At 56.8% G+C, this 17712-nt stretch overlaps 4 protein-coding genes across 4 annotated transcripts; 2 read left to right on the forward strand and 2 right to left on the reverse strand.

The window, feature by feature from the left end:
• Window positions 1-1157: 1157 nt before the first annotated feature.
• Window positions 1158-2941, forward strand: J7T55_006312 (uncharacterized protein; the record flags this gene model as incomplete). The annotated part of the gene is made up of 5 exons (XM_053142923.1): window positions 1158-1184; window positions 1250-1374; window positions 1452-1813; window positions 1876-2122; window positions 2185-2941. 5 exons carry the CDS (start codon window positions 1158-1160, stop codon window positions 2939-2941), a joined length of 1518 nt encoding a protein of 505 aa, XP_053001078.1.
• Window positions 2942-5072: 2131 nt separating this feature from the next.
• On the reverse strand, window positions 5073-7570 carry J7T55_006313 (uncharacterized protein; the record flags this gene model as incomplete). Its single annotated transcript, XM_053142934.1, has 6 exons — window positions 5073-5096; window positions 5147-5593; window positions 5665-6864; window positions 7036-7196; window positions 7285-7301; window positions 7524-7570. The coding sequence occupies 6 exons, from the start codon at window positions 7568-7570 to the stop codon at window positions 5073-5075; spliced, it is 1896 nt and encodes a 631-aa protein (XP_053001079.1).
• Window positions 7571-11821: 4251 nt separating this feature from the next.
• J7T55_006314 (rhomboid family protein) lies at window positions 11822-13070 on the forward strand (the record flags this gene model as incomplete). The annotated part of the gene is made up of 2 exons (XM_053142945.1): window positions 11822-12198; window positions 12269-13070. 2 exons carry the CDS (start codon window positions 11822-11824, stop codon window positions 13068-13070), a joined length of 1179 nt encoding a protein of 392 aa, XP_053001080.1.
• A 1082-nt stretch (window positions 13071-14152) lies between these two features.
• J7T55_006315 (uncharacterized protein) lies at window positions 14153-16988 on the reverse strand (the record flags this gene model as incomplete). The annotated part of the gene is made up of 6 exons (XM_053142956.1): window positions 14153-15457; window positions 15515-15759; window positions 15819-16068; window positions 16126-16445; window positions 16515-16718; window positions 16880-16988. 6 exons carry the CDS (start codon window positions 16986-16988, stop codon window positions 14153-14155), a joined length of 2433 nt encoding a protein of 810 aa, XP_053001081.1.
• Window positions 16989-17712: the final 724 nt, after the last annotated feature.

Below are 17712 nucleotides of genomic sequence, written 5' to 3' on the forward strand. Positions count from 1 at the left end.
GAAAGTTCCAAGGTCTCTCGTATTTCTCCTGTCTGCTGGGCACTCCCTATCTATGTCTTATTCCGCATGCCAGGACCCACGAGGAGAAGCTCTCGTTTGGAGCATCTCATGCCCGTCGCGACTTTTCCCCTCTACTACCCCAATTTCGAAACCCCGAGCATCACAGTATGCTCGCAGCTGTGAACAGGCGCATGCCACGATATGCAATGCGGCATGGGTCATCTACGCCCGAGCCCGGCCTTGTCCCGGTCGCTTAGCCGGCGCCGCTGATGATTGGTGCGCATCAGCGGCTCGAGGTGACATCGCGCGGTCGGCTCCCAAGACAGGAACATGTCGACCGCATTCCCAGCGTTCAGCCCAGAAGCTTTTTCGAACGGGGGGAGCTGGTCATGTGTTCAAGGCGTCATTCGTGGGTTGATGAATCGCTTCAGGTTGGACGAGATTGCCTCGGTCGGCCTGCCAGCAAAGCACCCCGAGGCAAGATTATGCAGTCATTGTCATCCTCTCCAGACCGTTGACATTTGCCCGGGCTATCCTCAAATCCTCACTAAGACGCCGCCCCTGCCAGCGGATGAGCTTGTGATAGGAGGAAAAGAGGTTTGTCCCCCGGCCGAAGACACTCGATACCCACCGCCCCGGTACCGTGTGGTGATGCAGTATAGTTCGCTGCGTCTTACAGGTCCCCGGCGGGCTGGGACCCATCCATCAGCTGCGCCGTTGTCTCCTCCCCCCAAGACGCCCCAGACCGTGCACACCCTCCCCCGCATGAGTGCCAACAGGGGTTTATCTGGGGTTTGGGGTAGCGGCCGAACATTTTTGTTTCTTACGAGCCTTGGGCCCCCGTCGCTAATTTGATGGACAGGGGAAAGAAAGCTTCGGGGCGACTGGAGAGCAGGGGCGTCGCCACGGCTGCTGCATACCGAAGGAGTGCGTTGGGCGGAGGAGGAACCTCTGCTCGATCCCGAACTATACCAGACCAGCCTGGACTCTGCAATGTCACCTATATATATGACGGGAGCCCATCCGAGGTAGGAACGGTGAGTCGATCCCCTCCTGTCTCCCGGAGCACTGCAACCTTTCATGCACTGAAAGGGTCCGTCCTACCTTTTCTTTATCCTTTTCCCTGGCCGTGATATCCACCGGCCCAACTCGTCAAGATGGTGCTCGCACCAAAGACATATCAGGTAGGACAACCTCGCCTCACTCGCCTCATCATGGACACACTTGACTGACGCCTTGCCACGCGTAGTTCCTCGTGAGCGTTTTCGCCTCCGTTGGTTCTATCCTTTATGGTTATGACCTCGGTGTGATCGCAGAAGTCATTGCCTGCCAGCCTTTCAAGGATGACTTCAAGAACCCGACTTCAGTCGAGACGTAAGACAAGCCCCAGATCCATGTTCTCAACAGCTGGACCATCACGCCGCTCTTGCTGACTCAAGGCCGTGAAACAGAGGAGTCGTAGTTTCGCTCTTCACCGGAGGTGCCTTCTTCGGCGCCTTTTTCGCCGGGCCCGCCGGTGACCATTTAGGTAGACGATGGACCATCTTCCTGGGAGCGTTAATCTTCATTATCGGTGGCGTCTTCCAGACAGCTGCTCAGACTATCCATTGGATGTGGGGCGGTAGAGCCATCGCTGGTCTGGGAGTTGGCTTCTTGGTGATGATCATCCCAGTGTACCAAGGTGAAATAGCTCACCCGAGCATCAGAGGTCGCGTGACTGCTCTACAACAGTTCATGTTGGGTATCGGTGCCTTCGTCGCCGGATGGCTCAGTTACGGCACTTATAGTCTCCCGACCTCGGCAGCATACAGGAGTACGTGCTCACACTTACATCACCTTCTCGTTGAACATCACTAACATGGTATGATCGTACAGTTCCGTTGGGCATTCAAATCATCCCGGCCGTCATCCTCGCCGCCCTCATCCTCTTCTTCCCGGAGAGTCCCCGTTGGCTCATCGACCACGGCCGCGGAGAACAGGGCCTGAAAACACTTGCAAAACTCCACGCCAATGGCAACGTCGAGGACGCTTGGGTCAAGGCCGAGTTCTCCCAGATCGAAGAGGCAATCTCCTTCGACCGTGAGCACGAAGCCAAGAGCTACATGGAGCTGATCAAGACTCGGTGTGTGGTCCTCTTCCACCTCGCACAGCGGTAAAACACTGTTTAGCTAACATTGGTCCCAGGTCTTCGTTCCGCCGACTCCTCACCGCGTGCGCGCTCCAGGCTGCCTGCCAGATGACGGGTGTGTCAGCCATCCAGTACTTCAGCGTCACAATCTATGCCCAGGTCGGCATCAGCGGGCAGGATACGCTCAAGTACCAGGCCATCAACAGCATCCTCGCGCTACTGGCGCAGGCAGCCTGCGTGCTGTTCATCGACCGCGTCGGGCGGCGCTGGCCGCTCATTTGCGGCAACCTGTTCAACTGCCTCATGTTCACCATCGCCACGATCCTGATCGCCAAGTTCCCGGGCGGCGAGGCGGGCTGGGGCTTCATCGTGGTAACGTGGCTGTACAACATCTCGTTCTCGGCGACGTGCGGCCCGCTCAGCTGGATCATCCCGGCCGAGATCTTCGACACGCACACGCGGTCCAAGGGCGTCTCCATCGCCACCATGACCTCGTTCGCCTTCAACACCATGATCGGCCAGGTCACCGACCTCGCCATCAAGAACGTCGGCTGGCGCTTCTACCTGGTCTTTGTCATCTGCAACTTCACCAACGCCCTCTTCTTCTGGCTCACCCTGCCCGAGACAAAGAACCTGCCCCTCGAAGAGATGAACTATCTCTTCACCAACGCGCCCTGGATCGTCCCCGGCACCGACAAGAGCGCCTACACCGCCAACCTCGGCGCCGACCTCGAGAGGCGCGCCGGCGAGATCCGCGAGAAGTCCAATGTGGCTGGGCATGGGGAGCATGGAGAGCATCTTGATGAGAAATAGGAATCGCGCTGTGCAAATTCTGGAGCATATATCTATGGTACTCTTTAGATGATTCCCTGGGCCGCGAGGTTATCTAGGACCACTATTGTATGTGTATCTAACGGTCGTTGGAGCCAAATTTGGACTTGAGAAACCGTATATACCCTAGTATTTATTCTACTCTTGTTGCTTTGTGGTTGGAGGCACATCCGTAGTACTTCTTGGAAGACCCTCTTTGTAATGGTGTTTGAAACCGCAAGGACGACCGCTCGATGACGGCCTACGTCGCCGTGATCTTGGTCAAAGTAGTCTTGGTCAACGTAGTAGCAATCGCGTCGCCAGCCCACACAGGCTCTCCATTCGATTCGCAGGGCCAAGACCAAAGACACACATGCGCGTATACGAAGCTCGCACCAGGACGTAGCCCACAGTATCTCGGACAGCTTCCGACTCGCTCGTACGACCGCGGAGGAATGGCGTAAGCCTGCCGACCGCTTTTTGTATGTTTGATGTCGTTTCTGGACTTATTTATCCCTGCCAGAGGCTCCGCTGCTTCCTGAGAGGCTACTCATACTGCGAATAATTGTTCCGGTCGCTCCGGAGGCGCTCCCTTCGTGGTTTCGGTGTCTGCAGCATGTGCCGTATGTGCACGCTGGAAGTTGGAAGCGCCAGCGTTCTGAAAAAGTCAAAGGGAGATTCGCTTTGCATCGCTGCTGGGTTTGCCAGAGTCGTTTCGCTTGTTCCTGTGCAGCATAATCACCATCGTCATCCTCGGCGCCGCTTCCCCATCATGCCCGACTCATCTGGTGGCAGACATTCAGGCCGTGAGCCTGACCTCCTCGGCGGCCGAGCAGTAGTCTATATCTCAATGATTGGCATGATGGGCACCATCGTGCCTGAGTAGTATATTTGTCCGTCGCTCATCGACTGTGTCTTTTCGAGAGGGGGGGGGGGGTTAGTCGGATGACTTGAGCTCTGTTGTCGGCCGAGAAGCATTTCGCTTTGGAGCAGCTACGTATAGATTACCAGACTCACGAAGACTCGCGCTCGTTAGTCAATCTACCGGCAGTCCCTTGCCCACTTCAACGAGCAACGTAGGCCGTAAGATATGCCCTGTCCATCTCACCGATACGCTCGACGTCATGTTTCAGGCAAAGTAGTGGCAGACGGATCCCTCCTCAGGACCTTCAATACCCCATTGCGAGGTCTTACGTTGGTGGCTGTAGGATGGAAATTCAGCCAGCTGGTTTTCAAGGAGGCGGTTTCGAAGGGAAGTAAAACAGTGAACTGACTTCAAGCTTATTCAGTATCAATACAAATGCAGCATCATTTGAGTCTTCGCAACAGTTTTGAAAGTAAGTCTTATATGAAGACACCGTCTGGTAGCCTCAGATAGGCAAACTTAGTAATGCGTTGAGAAGAGTTCTACTCGTTTACAGGGGTTGGGTCACAATGGCGAGAATGCACAGAAGTCAAGGGACTGTCGCGGGCACCGGTTTGCTATTGTTGAAGTGCCTCTATTCTGTATTTTCTGTGTATGTTAATAATATCAGAATATTTCCGGCGTACCGCATGGGTATTCCTCCTAACAAATCCCGCCCTGAACTACACTATCCAGCAGATGCCTTTTTCGTTCTCGGTTTCGAGACACAAGATAACTCCTCAACGCCGGTTGCCAAGCTGGTTCATCCCCACCTCCACATGCCAATCCCACATATAAGTACATGAGCCGGTGGACCGGGCCCCACTTTATCGATGAGTGTTATCGTGTATCAAATGTTCGTTGTATCAATCCCGCACGCCCTCCACCATGTATCCAAGAACCCATGCCCATGATGATGTCTATAAACATACTTCGTGACATGCTTGTGGCGATGCATTGAATGTCCGCTCTCATTGTGATACGTAGCATCGCGCCTTGCTGCTTCTTGACGCGGGCGTTGGGAGCTTTGCGTCCTTACTCTGCCTGACTGCTTGGCAAGGTGTCGCGAGGAGCGAATCGATTGTGGCGACTCTATGGACTTATTCGGCTTTGTCCGGCTTGGACAAATCTTTCATTGCTTTTGAGAACGCGGGTTGGATGGGCCCCATTCCTTTCGTAGTTTGCACGATGTGTCGTTTGATCGGGGCCGAAGAATAGCGACCAGGTTTCTCATCGAAAATTGACCACAGCAAGCTTCAAAAATTAGCAAGACGCGTCCAATTGATCTTGGCAGGGAAGCTTACCAAACCATTGACACCAAACGCGAGTCTCTGACCGTTTGCGTCCCAGCTTAAGCAGTGTTGATCTTCTGTCTCTGGTTCGCCGTTCAGGCCATTTATCTTGGGACTCAACCCACCAGGCGGCAAGGTCCTTTTCCAAGCTGCCCGGGGGAAGGCATACTCTCCGACTTTAAAAATCAGAATTCGGTCTCTTGTGGCACCGGCGAAGAAGGCACCGTCGGGCGTAAAGGAGAGACCAACGACAGGATTGTCGTCAATCGTTCGTTGTAGCCTGGGCCTGCTATCGGGAGAACGGGCGTCCCAAATGGCGATTGTGCCATCTTCACCCCCGGACGCTAGTAATAGCTCGCTGTCAGTTGCCCGGCCCTGAATCGGTTGCCACTGCAAAAATGTGATCTGGCCATCGTGGGCGCCATGGATGGTTCGGCGTGCGCCGGTAGGATCCCAAACCTGGAACAGAGTGAGCATGAATACATGAAGACTTTGGTGATAGAGGTCAGATGAATTGGCTTCGAACTTACGTCGATGTCGCCCTTAAGCGTCGCCGCAGCAAAGTGTCCGGTGCCGTCGTACTGAATCTGCGTCAAGGGATCGTCTGTCCTCGTTGAGAGTTCCTTGGATTGCGTAATTGAATCATCCGTGCATCGAAGATTGAGCACCTTGTTGCCCACGCTCAATAGGAACTCGTGCTCGTCAACCCAAACGGCATCTGGTTGCTGCACATCGACATCTTGGTCCGGAGGGAAGGTGTGCTCATATTCAACGGGACTGGACTTTGGAGAGGGGAAGACGGTGACCATCCATCCTGTTGTGTCTCCCGAGGGATTTGAAATGGGCGTGATGCTCAAGACCTTGCGGTTGACTGGGTTACATCGCAGCTTGACGATGGGCGCTTCCAGACCGGTGTATGTGTGCATCTGTCTGCCGTCAAGGTTCCAGAGGTCGATGCGGGCTTTCTGGCCGTCATCAGTGGCGACGGCAATCTCCTTACCGTCGGAGCCCCAGGCCATGACGGTGACTTTAGAATGGGGTGGAAAATCATCGGTAACGAGGTTGATGGAGGGCCAGTCGGGATCCACGTGATCAGCCACCTGCTCCGGACCGGTGGCACGCGAAACGGTCCAAACGCGGGCTAGTGCGTCAGTCCCGGCAGCCGCCAGGCGGGATGGGTCCTTGGGGTTCCACTCGCAATGCAGAAGGATTGGGTTTTGACTAGCGCGTGGATGCGACACGTCGGCGATCGGGGTTGCTGCGAGTGAGGAAGAATCATCATGAGCAAGGCGCAAGTAGACTGTCTTTGCCTCGAGGTCGTCGACTTTGTCAGTCTGAGTACCGTGATCCGGGCCCTCTGTTCGGGGAGCTGGGGTCGGGGCTTGTTCGCCTTCCAGGGGGGAGGGATAAGCGTGGTTGTCGGATTGGTGCTGATCGATTTCCATGGGGCTTGTGGCTGCATCCGCCCCATTTTCGAGGCCGTTGGCATTGCCCAATCTCGGTCGCTTTGGGGCATTCCCATTTGCCAGCTGGCTCTGAGAGTCGACCTGCCGCTTGAGTGACGCCTTGTCGGCCTCATCGACAGCTGGCGGCGGATGGGATGCTGGCTGAGGTTCTTCTTCCTCGATCTCATCCTCGAGCTCGTCGTAATTAATGGGGTGCTGGGGCACAAGGGGCCCAAAGACTCCAGACTGAGGCTTGTCGGCCGTTGCTGCAGCATCGGCCGGTACCTGCACGTAAATTTGTTAGTGTGCTGCCACAGACCTGCGGCTCGGCCAGAAGCAGAAGCAGAAGCAGAGATTGGTTTGGTGGTGAGAGGCGCCATAGCGCCAGCTCCGGGAGACGGGCGGACGAAATGCAACGAGTGTTAGAAACAGGAACAGGGTCAAGTTGGGTCATACCCGTTGCTGTGCGTAGTCCCGCTCGAGTCCCTGGTAGATCAGGCCTTTGTTGAGGACGGAGACGAGGGCATAGTTCTTGACATGAGACGCGAAGTCGAAGTGCCGGTGAGGAGCCTCAACGCGCCATTCCTTCTGGAACTTGGCAGCGGTTTCTCGAAAGTCTGTAATGTCACGCGGACGCCTTGGTTAGCTGGCCACGGGGGAAGGACTGGGACTTTGGGGGGGGGGAGAGTGAGGTGATGCACATACTGCCTTCGAGCAAGTATCTGTGACCCGGGTGCAGCGGGCATGGTTAGCAAAGGCGTCAAGAGCGAACGAGTGAGTGAGATCAGATTTGGATCGTGAGCAAGTGGGTGAGAGGGAGAGTGAGTGTGTGTGAATGTGAGTGAGTGAGTGAATGAGTGAGTGGGCGGGCGGTTGTGCTTGGCTGGGCTGTGGGCGGCGCAAGGCGTGGAACTGGGCGTGGAGCGTTGCGGAGGAAAACGAACCTCCAAATGAGATAGTTGACTCTGTCCGAGTCGAGTAACTCCTTCATCGCGGGCGGCTGGCGGTGTAGCAATGGCGGGAAGGGAGCAGGTGGCGGGGTCAAGGACTGGATTTGAGGGTCGTGAGCGATGTCTGAGGGAGCTGGCGAGGTGCTGAGGGAGTGCAGAGGGCAGCAAAGTTGCGAGTTGAGGCTTTGTCGAGAGACGCACCGGTCGAGTTGGGTGAAGAAAGAACGAATCTACGTCGACATGGTCGATTTTGGAAGGGACTCCAGTCCCCAACTCCAAAACTCGCTAGCCCCAGTCCAGTGGAGTGGAGTGGACAAGACAGGGCAGGGCCGGGCAGGGCAGGACAGGGCAGGGCAGCAGCACAGGGCAAGAGGAACAGGAGACACACACACAGAGAGAGAAGAGAGAGAGAGCTGCAGGCCTCTGTAACCCTGGCTCTTTCTCTCTCTCTGGCTCTGGCCTCACTGGCTCGCTGGCTCGCTGGCTAGATGCATGGATGACGGATTGGCTGGGCTGGCTGGCTGGCTGGCAGGTACCTGGGTACCGGGGTACGGGGGTACATGATCCATTAAGCTAATCTGGGATTCGTCCGCATTCAAGGATTTACGCAGCAAAAGTGGGCTGCCGCTGGCAGATCTTACCAAACACTCGACGGCTTGCTGGGTGCTCGGGGAGCAGGGGTCTGCCACACACTCCCGCACCCCCAACGCTCGCTCGCTCGCGCCCTCGCCCATGTGAGCTGCTGGTCCTTGTGCGGGAGAACACTTCTGCCTTGGGGAGTTTGCCAGGTTCTGAACAAAGTGTCCTTCGCACAGAATAACAATTGCCTTATCATGCAGTCGGCCATCCTGTGAGGGCTTACCATCCTGCAGCTGGCTATCCCACTGGAAAGGATGTGTGTGTGCGTGTGTGTGTGTGTGTGTGGTGGTCAAGTTACAGCCGATGCATTGTGATGCCCTCTCCCACTGTAAATTTCCGAAGCTGCTTTGCCATCTACCCAGCCAGCCAGCCTTCCTTCCTACCTGACTTACCCGAGGTACCATGGCCACGGTCCTACTTTTGGCACTGGCACACACTGGAGGAACGCATGCATGCACTCTGATGCACCTCTGCACCTCTGCATGGCGGTATCAGCACCGCATCTTTGCCCGATGTTCTTCCATGCACCCCATTGTATCCGTTGATTCCTGACCTGTGGTACGGTTCTCTGTCTACTGTACCTGAGCAGCAAGGGTTCGGGACCAGTGCTGTACCGTACTGTGCCCAGGTCTGGGCCTGGATAGATGAGACCCCGTCGGCAGTCAGGCAATTGAGGGCTTGCATCTTGCCCCTCTGATCGAACACTGTAGCCATCTACTGTGTACTGTCATCTGTCGACAGATATTCCGCTGCTGAGCGCCACCACCTGCAGCTGTGTGTACCGGTTTTAGGTTCAGCGGAATGCGTGGCTGGCCTGGCTGGCTGCCGGACGGCCCAGGCAGGAGGAACGGCGGGTGCGCACGGATCAGGTCACGGAGCATGGAGCACGAGTCTGCTTCCTGCCCAGGGGGGAGTCCTGGGCAGACCTGGACCTGGACCTGGACCTGGGACCTACGCACCTGGGGCTGGGGACCTGGGGACCTGAGGACCTGGGCAGCCGGCTCGGATAGGATGAGAAGACTTGCGCCTCAAGTTGGGTTGGGTTGAGTGTCGGCCGGCCGCGTCTGCGACTGAGTCTGAGTCTGAGTCGGCTGTTTTAGCCTTGAGCAAACGATCGCCGAGCTAGTTCTGCTGGGCTCTTCTGGCTGGTGACATGACAAGCCGGTTTCTCTTGCCGCCATCCGCCAGAGAATGCTTCATGGAGGGGCTTTTGGGCTTGGGCAGATTGGGTTGGGCAAGCTTCATGATCCTTTCAGATCAGCACCGTCTCCCACCTGCGAGCAGATGATGTGCAGGCGACCCGGATCGGAGGGCCAGGACAGATCACCCAGTCGTGTCTGGCCTGCTCGGTTGCAAGTCATCCCCCTTCTTGCCCCATCCACTTTGTTGGCAGATCGGACATTGACAATGCGAGCCCGTTGCGTCGCACTGCGGGGATGGACGCTGCTGGTGACTAACCCCCCCGAAAACTCAAAAAGGATCTCGGCTTCACAGACTCGGCGTCATTAGTCCCGCAGCTTCTGCCCAGGGCATGGCAGGGCAGGGCAGGACAGGGCCGGAACAGGCACAGATCCAGATCAGATCACAACCATACAGCAATGACAGTGGGTGCTCAATCGAGCATGCGCACACAATAGCCTCTGCGGACGCTGTGCCACCACGCCGGCACCGTCATTCGAGGCAGACTACATGCTGTGTATCATCTGTACATGTCATATCATACTGTACGGGCGTGCAGTCAAGGTCAATCGCCTCCCTCTCGGCCTCTGCATCTGGCCCGCCAGGCCCCGTCAGCCGCCAGAGGGCCAGCAATGCAGCCGGGCATGCGGCCCCGGCCCATCTCAGAAACTGTTTGAGCCCTCTGGCCCTCCTCCTCGTGTGGGCTTTCGTCCTTTCTGGGGCGGCCCCAAAAGGGGTGTGGGGCCCGTCGACCAGGGGGCATGCTCGGCAGCCCAAAAAGGCTCCAGATGATTCGCTTCCGCGATCGTGCCACAGGGCTCCGTCACTCTATTGCACCACGCTTGCCGGCTAACTACTTTGGGTATGTGTCAGTCCCCCCAACACGCCAGCAGCCACCTCTCCAGGCTGTTGCAGAGACGGCTTCGTGCCCGCCACACGCCACAATGCCGAGCACTACTTCGGCTTCTAGCACGTCCGGCTATCTTGTCCTGCATCTCCTACATGCTTAGCACGCCCTACGCTTGGGCACATGAGGAGGGGAGAGATAGAAGAGGTGCAAAGGAGCTGGGAGACGATCCATTTGCCCCTGGCTGTCTTTGAGGTGATTGAGAAGGGGGGGGGGGCAAGCATAGCTCGCAGAGTGATCTCCGGACAAGGGTGTAGTATCCGCCAGGACATGCCAAAGGAGTGGCGTGGATGAGAGAGCAAGAGGCCGTATCCTCTCATTGGCACGCGATCCCCAGCTCCAGCAAGCACTTAGGTCAACATTGGATGGCCACATTGTGAACCAACACAAGGTCGGCACTGCCTTCCGGAACGCTACACTCCCACAGTATGGCGGTACACACACTATCGTCGATCTAGGACAGCACGTTTACTCGAAGCTTGGAGCCAGGCGGCCCAGCTGCTGTGGTCAGCAGCAGCTGGTGGGCACACCTGCAAGGGTGCATGAGCGTCAATGGGATGGGTCGGGAACTTGGATCTGCGTCGGTACACTCTCATTGGCCTCGCCTCATTGGCACACGTTCGTCCTGGGGAAATGCCCGACAGGCATGTTTCAAGGGGATGCTGCTCTCTATGTACGTACTATTCTGTACCTGCCATTTATCCTGCAGCGTGGTTTGTCCAACCCCAAGCGAGACACGCCCGTACGTCTCGGTGCAACATTGATCGGTACAACGCGGGTTGGCTCGAGTGCTCGGGGCCTCGGTATCGAGGAACAGCGTCATCAGGTGCAGAAGTCACAATCGTCGTCATGAAAAGAGGCAGGCGAGAACACACGGGTCGAGTGCACAGTAAACCTTGTTTGGTGACAACCGTGGGTATCCACTGTCTTCGTGGACGGTGCTGTAGGCATCAGCTGTCCCGACAAGCCACGACCGTCCTGACTCTTGTACGGTACGCGTATTATGCCGTGGAATCTGGATTACCAAGACAAGTCCCCATTCTACCCTCTGTGCCACCGCCACCAAGCATTGTAGTGAATATGTGGCATCATGGCTACCTAGGCAACTGTTGACACTGCTTGAGCTTGATAGACGTCCTCTGTGTTGGACGACCTGCCAAACACTCAATCATCCTCTCTCTCACTAATGGTTTGAGCGTATCTTTTGCTGTGTTTTCCTTCATCCAGATCTCGGACTGCAGGACAGTGTTGTCTCTCCTTCGCTGCAGTGTGCTGCGTGAGTACTTGGCTTCACGCTTACGAAAGCCGCGGCGCGATATGATAAGGCTGGAATCTCAGGGTCCTCTCTCTGGGACACAGATCACCTAGGGGCCCGTGCACCGGCAGGGGCCTCTGTCTGTCCAGGTGTTTTGCACCTGCTTCAAGTGGCCCTCGACGCCCTCCAGAGTCGGCATCGTGACCGACCACCCTTGGGCCCAAAGAGCTTCACTCGGAGCTGCTCAAGCCCTCAAGGCGCGCCCACCTGCACCCTGCACCCTGGCCAGCGCCTCCAGCCAACACCGCCGCGATGCCTCCCAGAATAAACATCCCCCCAGTCACCCGCATCCTGCTCATCACCCTCGGTCTGCAGAGCATCCTCAGCGCCGCCATCCGCTACAAGCAATGGAGCGCCAACTCGGAGATTGTCATCCCTTACCTCAACCTCATCCCACAGCTCTCTCTGATATATCCATGGACCTTCCTGACTACCACACTGGTAGAGAGCAACATCTTCACCTTGGCCATCGCCGCCGTCACCCTCTACCATGGCGGTCGGTATCTCGAGAGGGCTTGGTCGTCTAAGGAATTCGCCAAGTTCCTCCTGATCACCGCCCTGGTACCCAACACTCTGTGCTTTGGTGTCATGGTGACCTTCTTCACCGTCACTCGTAACGAGAGCTGGACGTATGTCGCCCAACGTCCCCCGCCCCCTCCTTGTTCACAGCAACTGACCGCGTCTCTCTCCCTGCCCTAGGCTGACCACCATCGCCGGCACCATCCCTCTCCAGATCAGCTTCCTCGTCGCCTTCAGCCAGCTCGTCCCCGCTCACACCGTCACCCTCTTCAGGGGCATCCTCTCCCTTCGTGTGCCCCGATTCCCACTACTCTACCTCGGCCTGGTATTTATCCTCAGCCTGACGCCCCTCCTCACCGTCGCGTCCTTCCTGCTCGCCATCTTCGGCCTCATCACCAGCTGGACCTATCTGCGCTTCTACAAGACCGTCTTCCCCGACCTCGACTCCTCGCAGACGCCCTACTCGCTGCGCGGCGATGCCTCCGAGACATTCGCCTTCGCCGAGTTCTTCCCTGCCCCCGCGAAGCCCCTGGTGGCCGCATTGAGCGACCAGATTTTCAACGTCCTCGTGGCCCTGCGCCTGTGCACGCCGTTCTCGCAGGCCGAGGTCTCGGCTGCCGGGGGCTCCGGGGGTTACCACCCCTACAGCCACCGCAACGCGGCACCGGGCAGCGCGAGGGCTGAGGCGGAGCGACGGAGGGCACTGGCGCTCAGGGCGCTGGATCAAAAACTGCATGCGGCGACTGCTGGGCGTGGAGGGGCCGCCGGCGCCGGGGCCTCAATCGCAGGGGGGCGATCCAACTCGCCCGCGCCTCCACCGCCTGCGGTCACTGCGGAGCCTCCGCCCACAACCGGTCCCACGGTGCTGCAACAACCGGTGTCCAACAACCAGACGGCTATGACATCACGGCCGAGCGACGGCATGCTGGGGGAGACGACCTACACGCCTGATCACGATGACGGGGACAAGGGCGCGGCATAATCCACGACAGGTTGAGGGCTCTGCAGGCCCGTACGACTCATGTGGCAAGACGCACAGTAACGTAGCACGACAAAAAATAAAACCCAAAACAAATGAATCTACTGTATAAGACGGGGGATCTTGACGGGAGATGGAGGGTGTCTAGCTCTTTCAGACGGACTCGGTTTGTTGCGTTTTTGGGAATTCACGCGGCGTTTCGAGCAAGCGCTGGCATCTCGTGTACAGTAGCAGACTACTCAAGTGCAGGGTCTCAACAAACGGTGTTAATGGGCGACACGGCGGGTATGTAGACCGGGCAGCGTCACGATTAGCTTAATACCGGACCTATTTTTCTTGAGCTTGAGTTCTCTCAAATCTAAGCATCGGCTTATTTCTGCAAAGAAAGAACACAGTGCGGCAAACCCACGCATCACGTGTGGCTATATAATTGCATTTATTTCGTGTTCTTGAGTCTGAAATACATACCCTTTCAACCACATTTTCCGTCTCAAGGTAGGTACTCAAAGGAAGGCTGGGAGGAGAACCAGGGTATTTGATATGTCATACTTCCTTTTGTGGCTCGCGGGAAGAAGCATTTGAATAACCAAAAATAAAAATAAAAATAAAACTAGAGCGCAGCCACGCCGGGTGGCTTCGCCCATCTTTGTAAGCACGACTGAGACTCGGTGTTCAATATGGGTTTTGTTCTCACCAGCACTGGTCAGAATACGAATTCGAAGCCTATGGATAAATTACTTGCGACAAAGGGGGATAACAATGTTACTCCGTATTTTTTTTCGTCTTCCGCCTATCCACCCTCTCAGTTTTCACTACCAAGGCGATCGATTTACAGTTGTGAACAGAATGATATTCTTGCCGTTGCGTGAGCAAGCCGGGACAGGTATAGCGCAATCCATGAACCTCACCAAGGCATAGATACCAATCAAGTACAGAAGATGACATTCACCAACAACGAGCGCCATCAAGATCAATTCGAACACAACCAAATGACAAAAGGATGAATTACAACAAGCATCGGTTTCTGTGCAAACCACCAACCATCGATCATGTCGGCTACCAACATAAGCATGAGGATCGAGCTTCTACTCCGTCTTGGGCCCACCATTTTGCATCAATCCAGTGGGCGATGTATTGTTCTTCAGATCACCCGCGGTAGACCCTGGGCCGGACGCGGTATGGACAGCCTTCTTATCGTCCTCTCCGTCATCGTCGTACTCCTCATCAATGTCCATCTTCCTAGCGGCCCGTTCTGGCTCATGGTTTTGAGGAGGAGGCGGTGGTCCCTGCATGGGAGGCAGCTGGCCCGGCATGTTATGAGTAGGTGCGTGATGTGCCGCCTCCGAAGGGTGATAGGCATGGGGACGCGGCTCCTCGACCCGTCTGTGCTCCGAGGACTCACGGCGATAAGATTCAGCCCGAGCCGGCGTGGAAGGGCGTGGCTTCTTCGAGGCCGTCTCGTCTTCCCACTCGCGGAGACGCTTGGGGCCGACAGATGGAGGCCGATTATCATGCTCGTTGCGATGAAGCGCAGCCTCAGCAGCGGCGGCCGCAGCAGATTGAGGAGGTGGAGCTCCGGACTCCATGTTGCTTGGCCCGGCAGGATCCTGCTGAGGATACGGCGGCTGATGTTGCGGATAAGCCGACTTTGGCGAGGGCATGCGGTTGTCATGCATGGGACGCAACTCAGGTCTGGGGCTGTTGTTGCGGTACGCCATCAGCGGGGTTGGTCCCGGTGGTGGTCCGTTCACTCCATTGGTGGGCGGCGGGGGAGGCCCAGCCGAAGCAGAGGCAGGGGATGGACCGCTGTAGTTAGGATTAGCAACGCGAGGTGGCGGTTGCGAACTTGTTGGTGGCAGAGGCTGCTGCTGAGGTGGTGGCGGCGGAGGGTAATGCAGAGGAGGCGGTGTTCGCGCTCTCATCATCGGGCCCCCAGGGCCTGCTGGCCCGCCTTGCCGCGCGGGATCCTGGTATTGTCTCATTTGCTGCTCTTGGCGAGGGCTAGGTTGACGAGGAAAAGATGGTGGGGCTGGTCCCCGCAGAGGCTCACCGCGCTGCTCATAAGGATTTGGTGGTTGCGGAGGAGGGTTCACTTCCGAAAGCCGCGCCCAGTTGCCGGCTGGTCCAGGAGGAGGGCCAGGTGGTGGCTGGGTTTGCTGAGGGCCAGGTCCCGAGTTTGACCATTGTGGACCTGGGGGTCCAATGGCTCCTTGATGCTGATACGCCTGAGGATGGACGTCAGTGGGCATGGGAGCAGCACCAGCGCCGTTTGTCTGGCCGTTACGAAGAAGCTGCAGCCTGGCCTTGATGTGAGGGTTGGAGGGATCCAGCTCGGCCGCTCTCTGATAGGCATCCAGAGCATCATTGATCTGGTTGTTGCAGCTCTCATACTGGAAAGAAAGTCAACAGTCTGTACAATGCAGGTGGAAGGAATTGTTGCGACTCACAAGAGTCCCGAGGTCATACCAGACCTCAGAAATGAAGGGGTTCAGGCGAATGGCCCTGCTGTAAGCATCCAAGGCATCCCTGTACTGGTTGATCTGATAGTACAGCACTCCGATGGAGCACCAGAAGGTGGGGTTACGTCCATCCCGGTAGACAGCCTGCTGATATGCTTCGTATGCCTTTGGATATTTTTGCTGCGACATATAGCATCGGCCAAGCAGATACCAGCTTTGCGCGTCGCTGTTGTCTTTGCACGATGTCAGCACATTTGTACAGCTAGGAAAGCGAGGATGATGGACGGCCTACCTGCGGCGACAGACTTCTCCAGAAACTCAATGGCCTTCTCTTGGCTGGCGAAACTGTTGCTCTGTTGGTGATGCAGCCAGCCCAACTGCTGCAGAACCTTGGCGTGGTTCGGGTCTCGGTCCAGCACACGCTGATAGGCATTTTTGGCACTGTCAAAATCCTTCTGCTGCTCGTGGACATGACCGATCTGGAACCAAATGTCCTCTTCAGTCAGTGGCGGCGGCGGCGAGTTTACAATATACTTGAAGCACTAGTAGAATGTCAGCGAACCAGCCCAAGTGAAAATATTGCTGGATATCCTACACACCTCAAGGCTCTGGCCGTATTTCTGCTGCTGCTTGTATATTATGCCGAGCCGGAAATATATCTCGTTCGCCTTCTCGAAGCCGGGCTCCATCTGCATGACTTGGGAAAAGGCTTCCTCGGCATGGTCCAGGGATCCGTAGCGGTCGTACAAGATACCGATCCCGTACCAGAGCTTCGGTTCCTGCGAGTCTGGAGTCAATCGTCTGTCGACAAAGCCGGCGGACTGGTGTTTACCGACCTTCGGGTTGCGGAGGTTAATCAAAGCATTTTGGTAAGCGGCATAAGCCTGTTGCAGATCATCCATCATGAGGTAGCAGTGTCCTGCGCACGATTTGTCAATCACCGCACGGTCGCGCCGAGTTTTCGGTAGAGCATTTCGGGGTTACTAACCAAGGCTGCCCCATGCCTCTCCGTTGGCTGCGTCGAGCTTGAGGATCTGGTTGAGATATTCTATGGCCTTGGGGAAGTCCTCGCGGGTCCTCAGAATGGCGCTGATGGAGTTCATGGCTTGGGTGGAGCCGGGGCTTGCGCGGATGGCCTGCTCATAGGCGAACAAGGCATCCTCGACATTGCCTAGGATCTCGGACAAGCTGCCTGGAAGGGGTATCAGCTAGCTGCACATAGCCGGTACGACGACGAGCGCCACAATAGGTATCGCGGGCAGAGCCAGCGAAGGCAATTGCGCTGGCGCAATCTTGCAAGGCTGCTTGCGAAGTGCTCTAAAGAGCTCGGAGATGTGCACGAGGCAAACATACCTATTTGCATCCAGACAGCCTCGTTCATAGCAAGGATCTGTCGCGACGGTGCCCATGCGCCCTGAGGCGGAGGCGGAGGTGGAGCGCCTACCGCATGATGCAGAGGCATCGAGGGCGACTGGTGGTGTGCCGGGGCAGCCATCAGGTTGGGGGAGGGATTGAGCTGGAGAGATGGAGACGGAGCGATACCGACGACAATATTTTGTGCAAGAAGAGGGCTGGGTGTGGTTTTGGTATGGGGTATGGGATAAGGTACGGTGTGTGGCTTGGGAGATAATTACGGAATCAAGCAAATCCAGCAGCCACTGCAACTGTCAACAGGTTGCCTCATTGAAGTGTGAAGGGGAGTGCGAGCCGTTGTGAAGGGGACACAATTGAACAGCAAGAGCCGGGTGAGGCAGATGCGGATTGTGTGCGGCGGGCTGGCGAGACTGCGAGGAAAGAAGGGAAGAGTGGAAGGTTGAGGCGGCTCCCTGGATCGGTGGGCGGGAGGAGAAAAACCAACGGGGGAGATGGGAGCAGATGAGAACGCAGCTTCTGGCAAACTCCCCTTACCCACGGATTGAGGCACGGCGGGGCGTCTGGGTAGCCCCTAGCCGTGGAAACAAATGAAGGAATCCTGACCAGACCAAGGCCACACGAACCGAACCCTCCAGCGTGCTTGCATGGGTACGTACCCAGCCTGCCAGGCCGCTAGGCCGCCAGCCAGCCCGCCCGCTCTCCAGTGTTCGGGTCAGGGGTTGGCTGCAGCAGCCGGCAGGTGGCAGGGTGACGACTTGCTGCAGCAGGGCGCCTGGTCTCGGTACAAGGCTCCAGCTTCGGGCCATCTGCGA

The sequence above is a fragment of the Diaporthe amygdali genome (genome assembly GCF_026229845.1).
Source record: "Diaporthe amygdali strain CAA958 chromosome Unknown NODE_1_length_4327563_cov_65_473760, whole genome shotgun sequence".
NCBI classification, from domain to species: domain Eukaryota; kingdom Fungi; phylum Ascomycota; class Sordariomycetes; order Diaporthales; family Diaporthaceae; genus Diaporthe; species Diaporthe amygdali.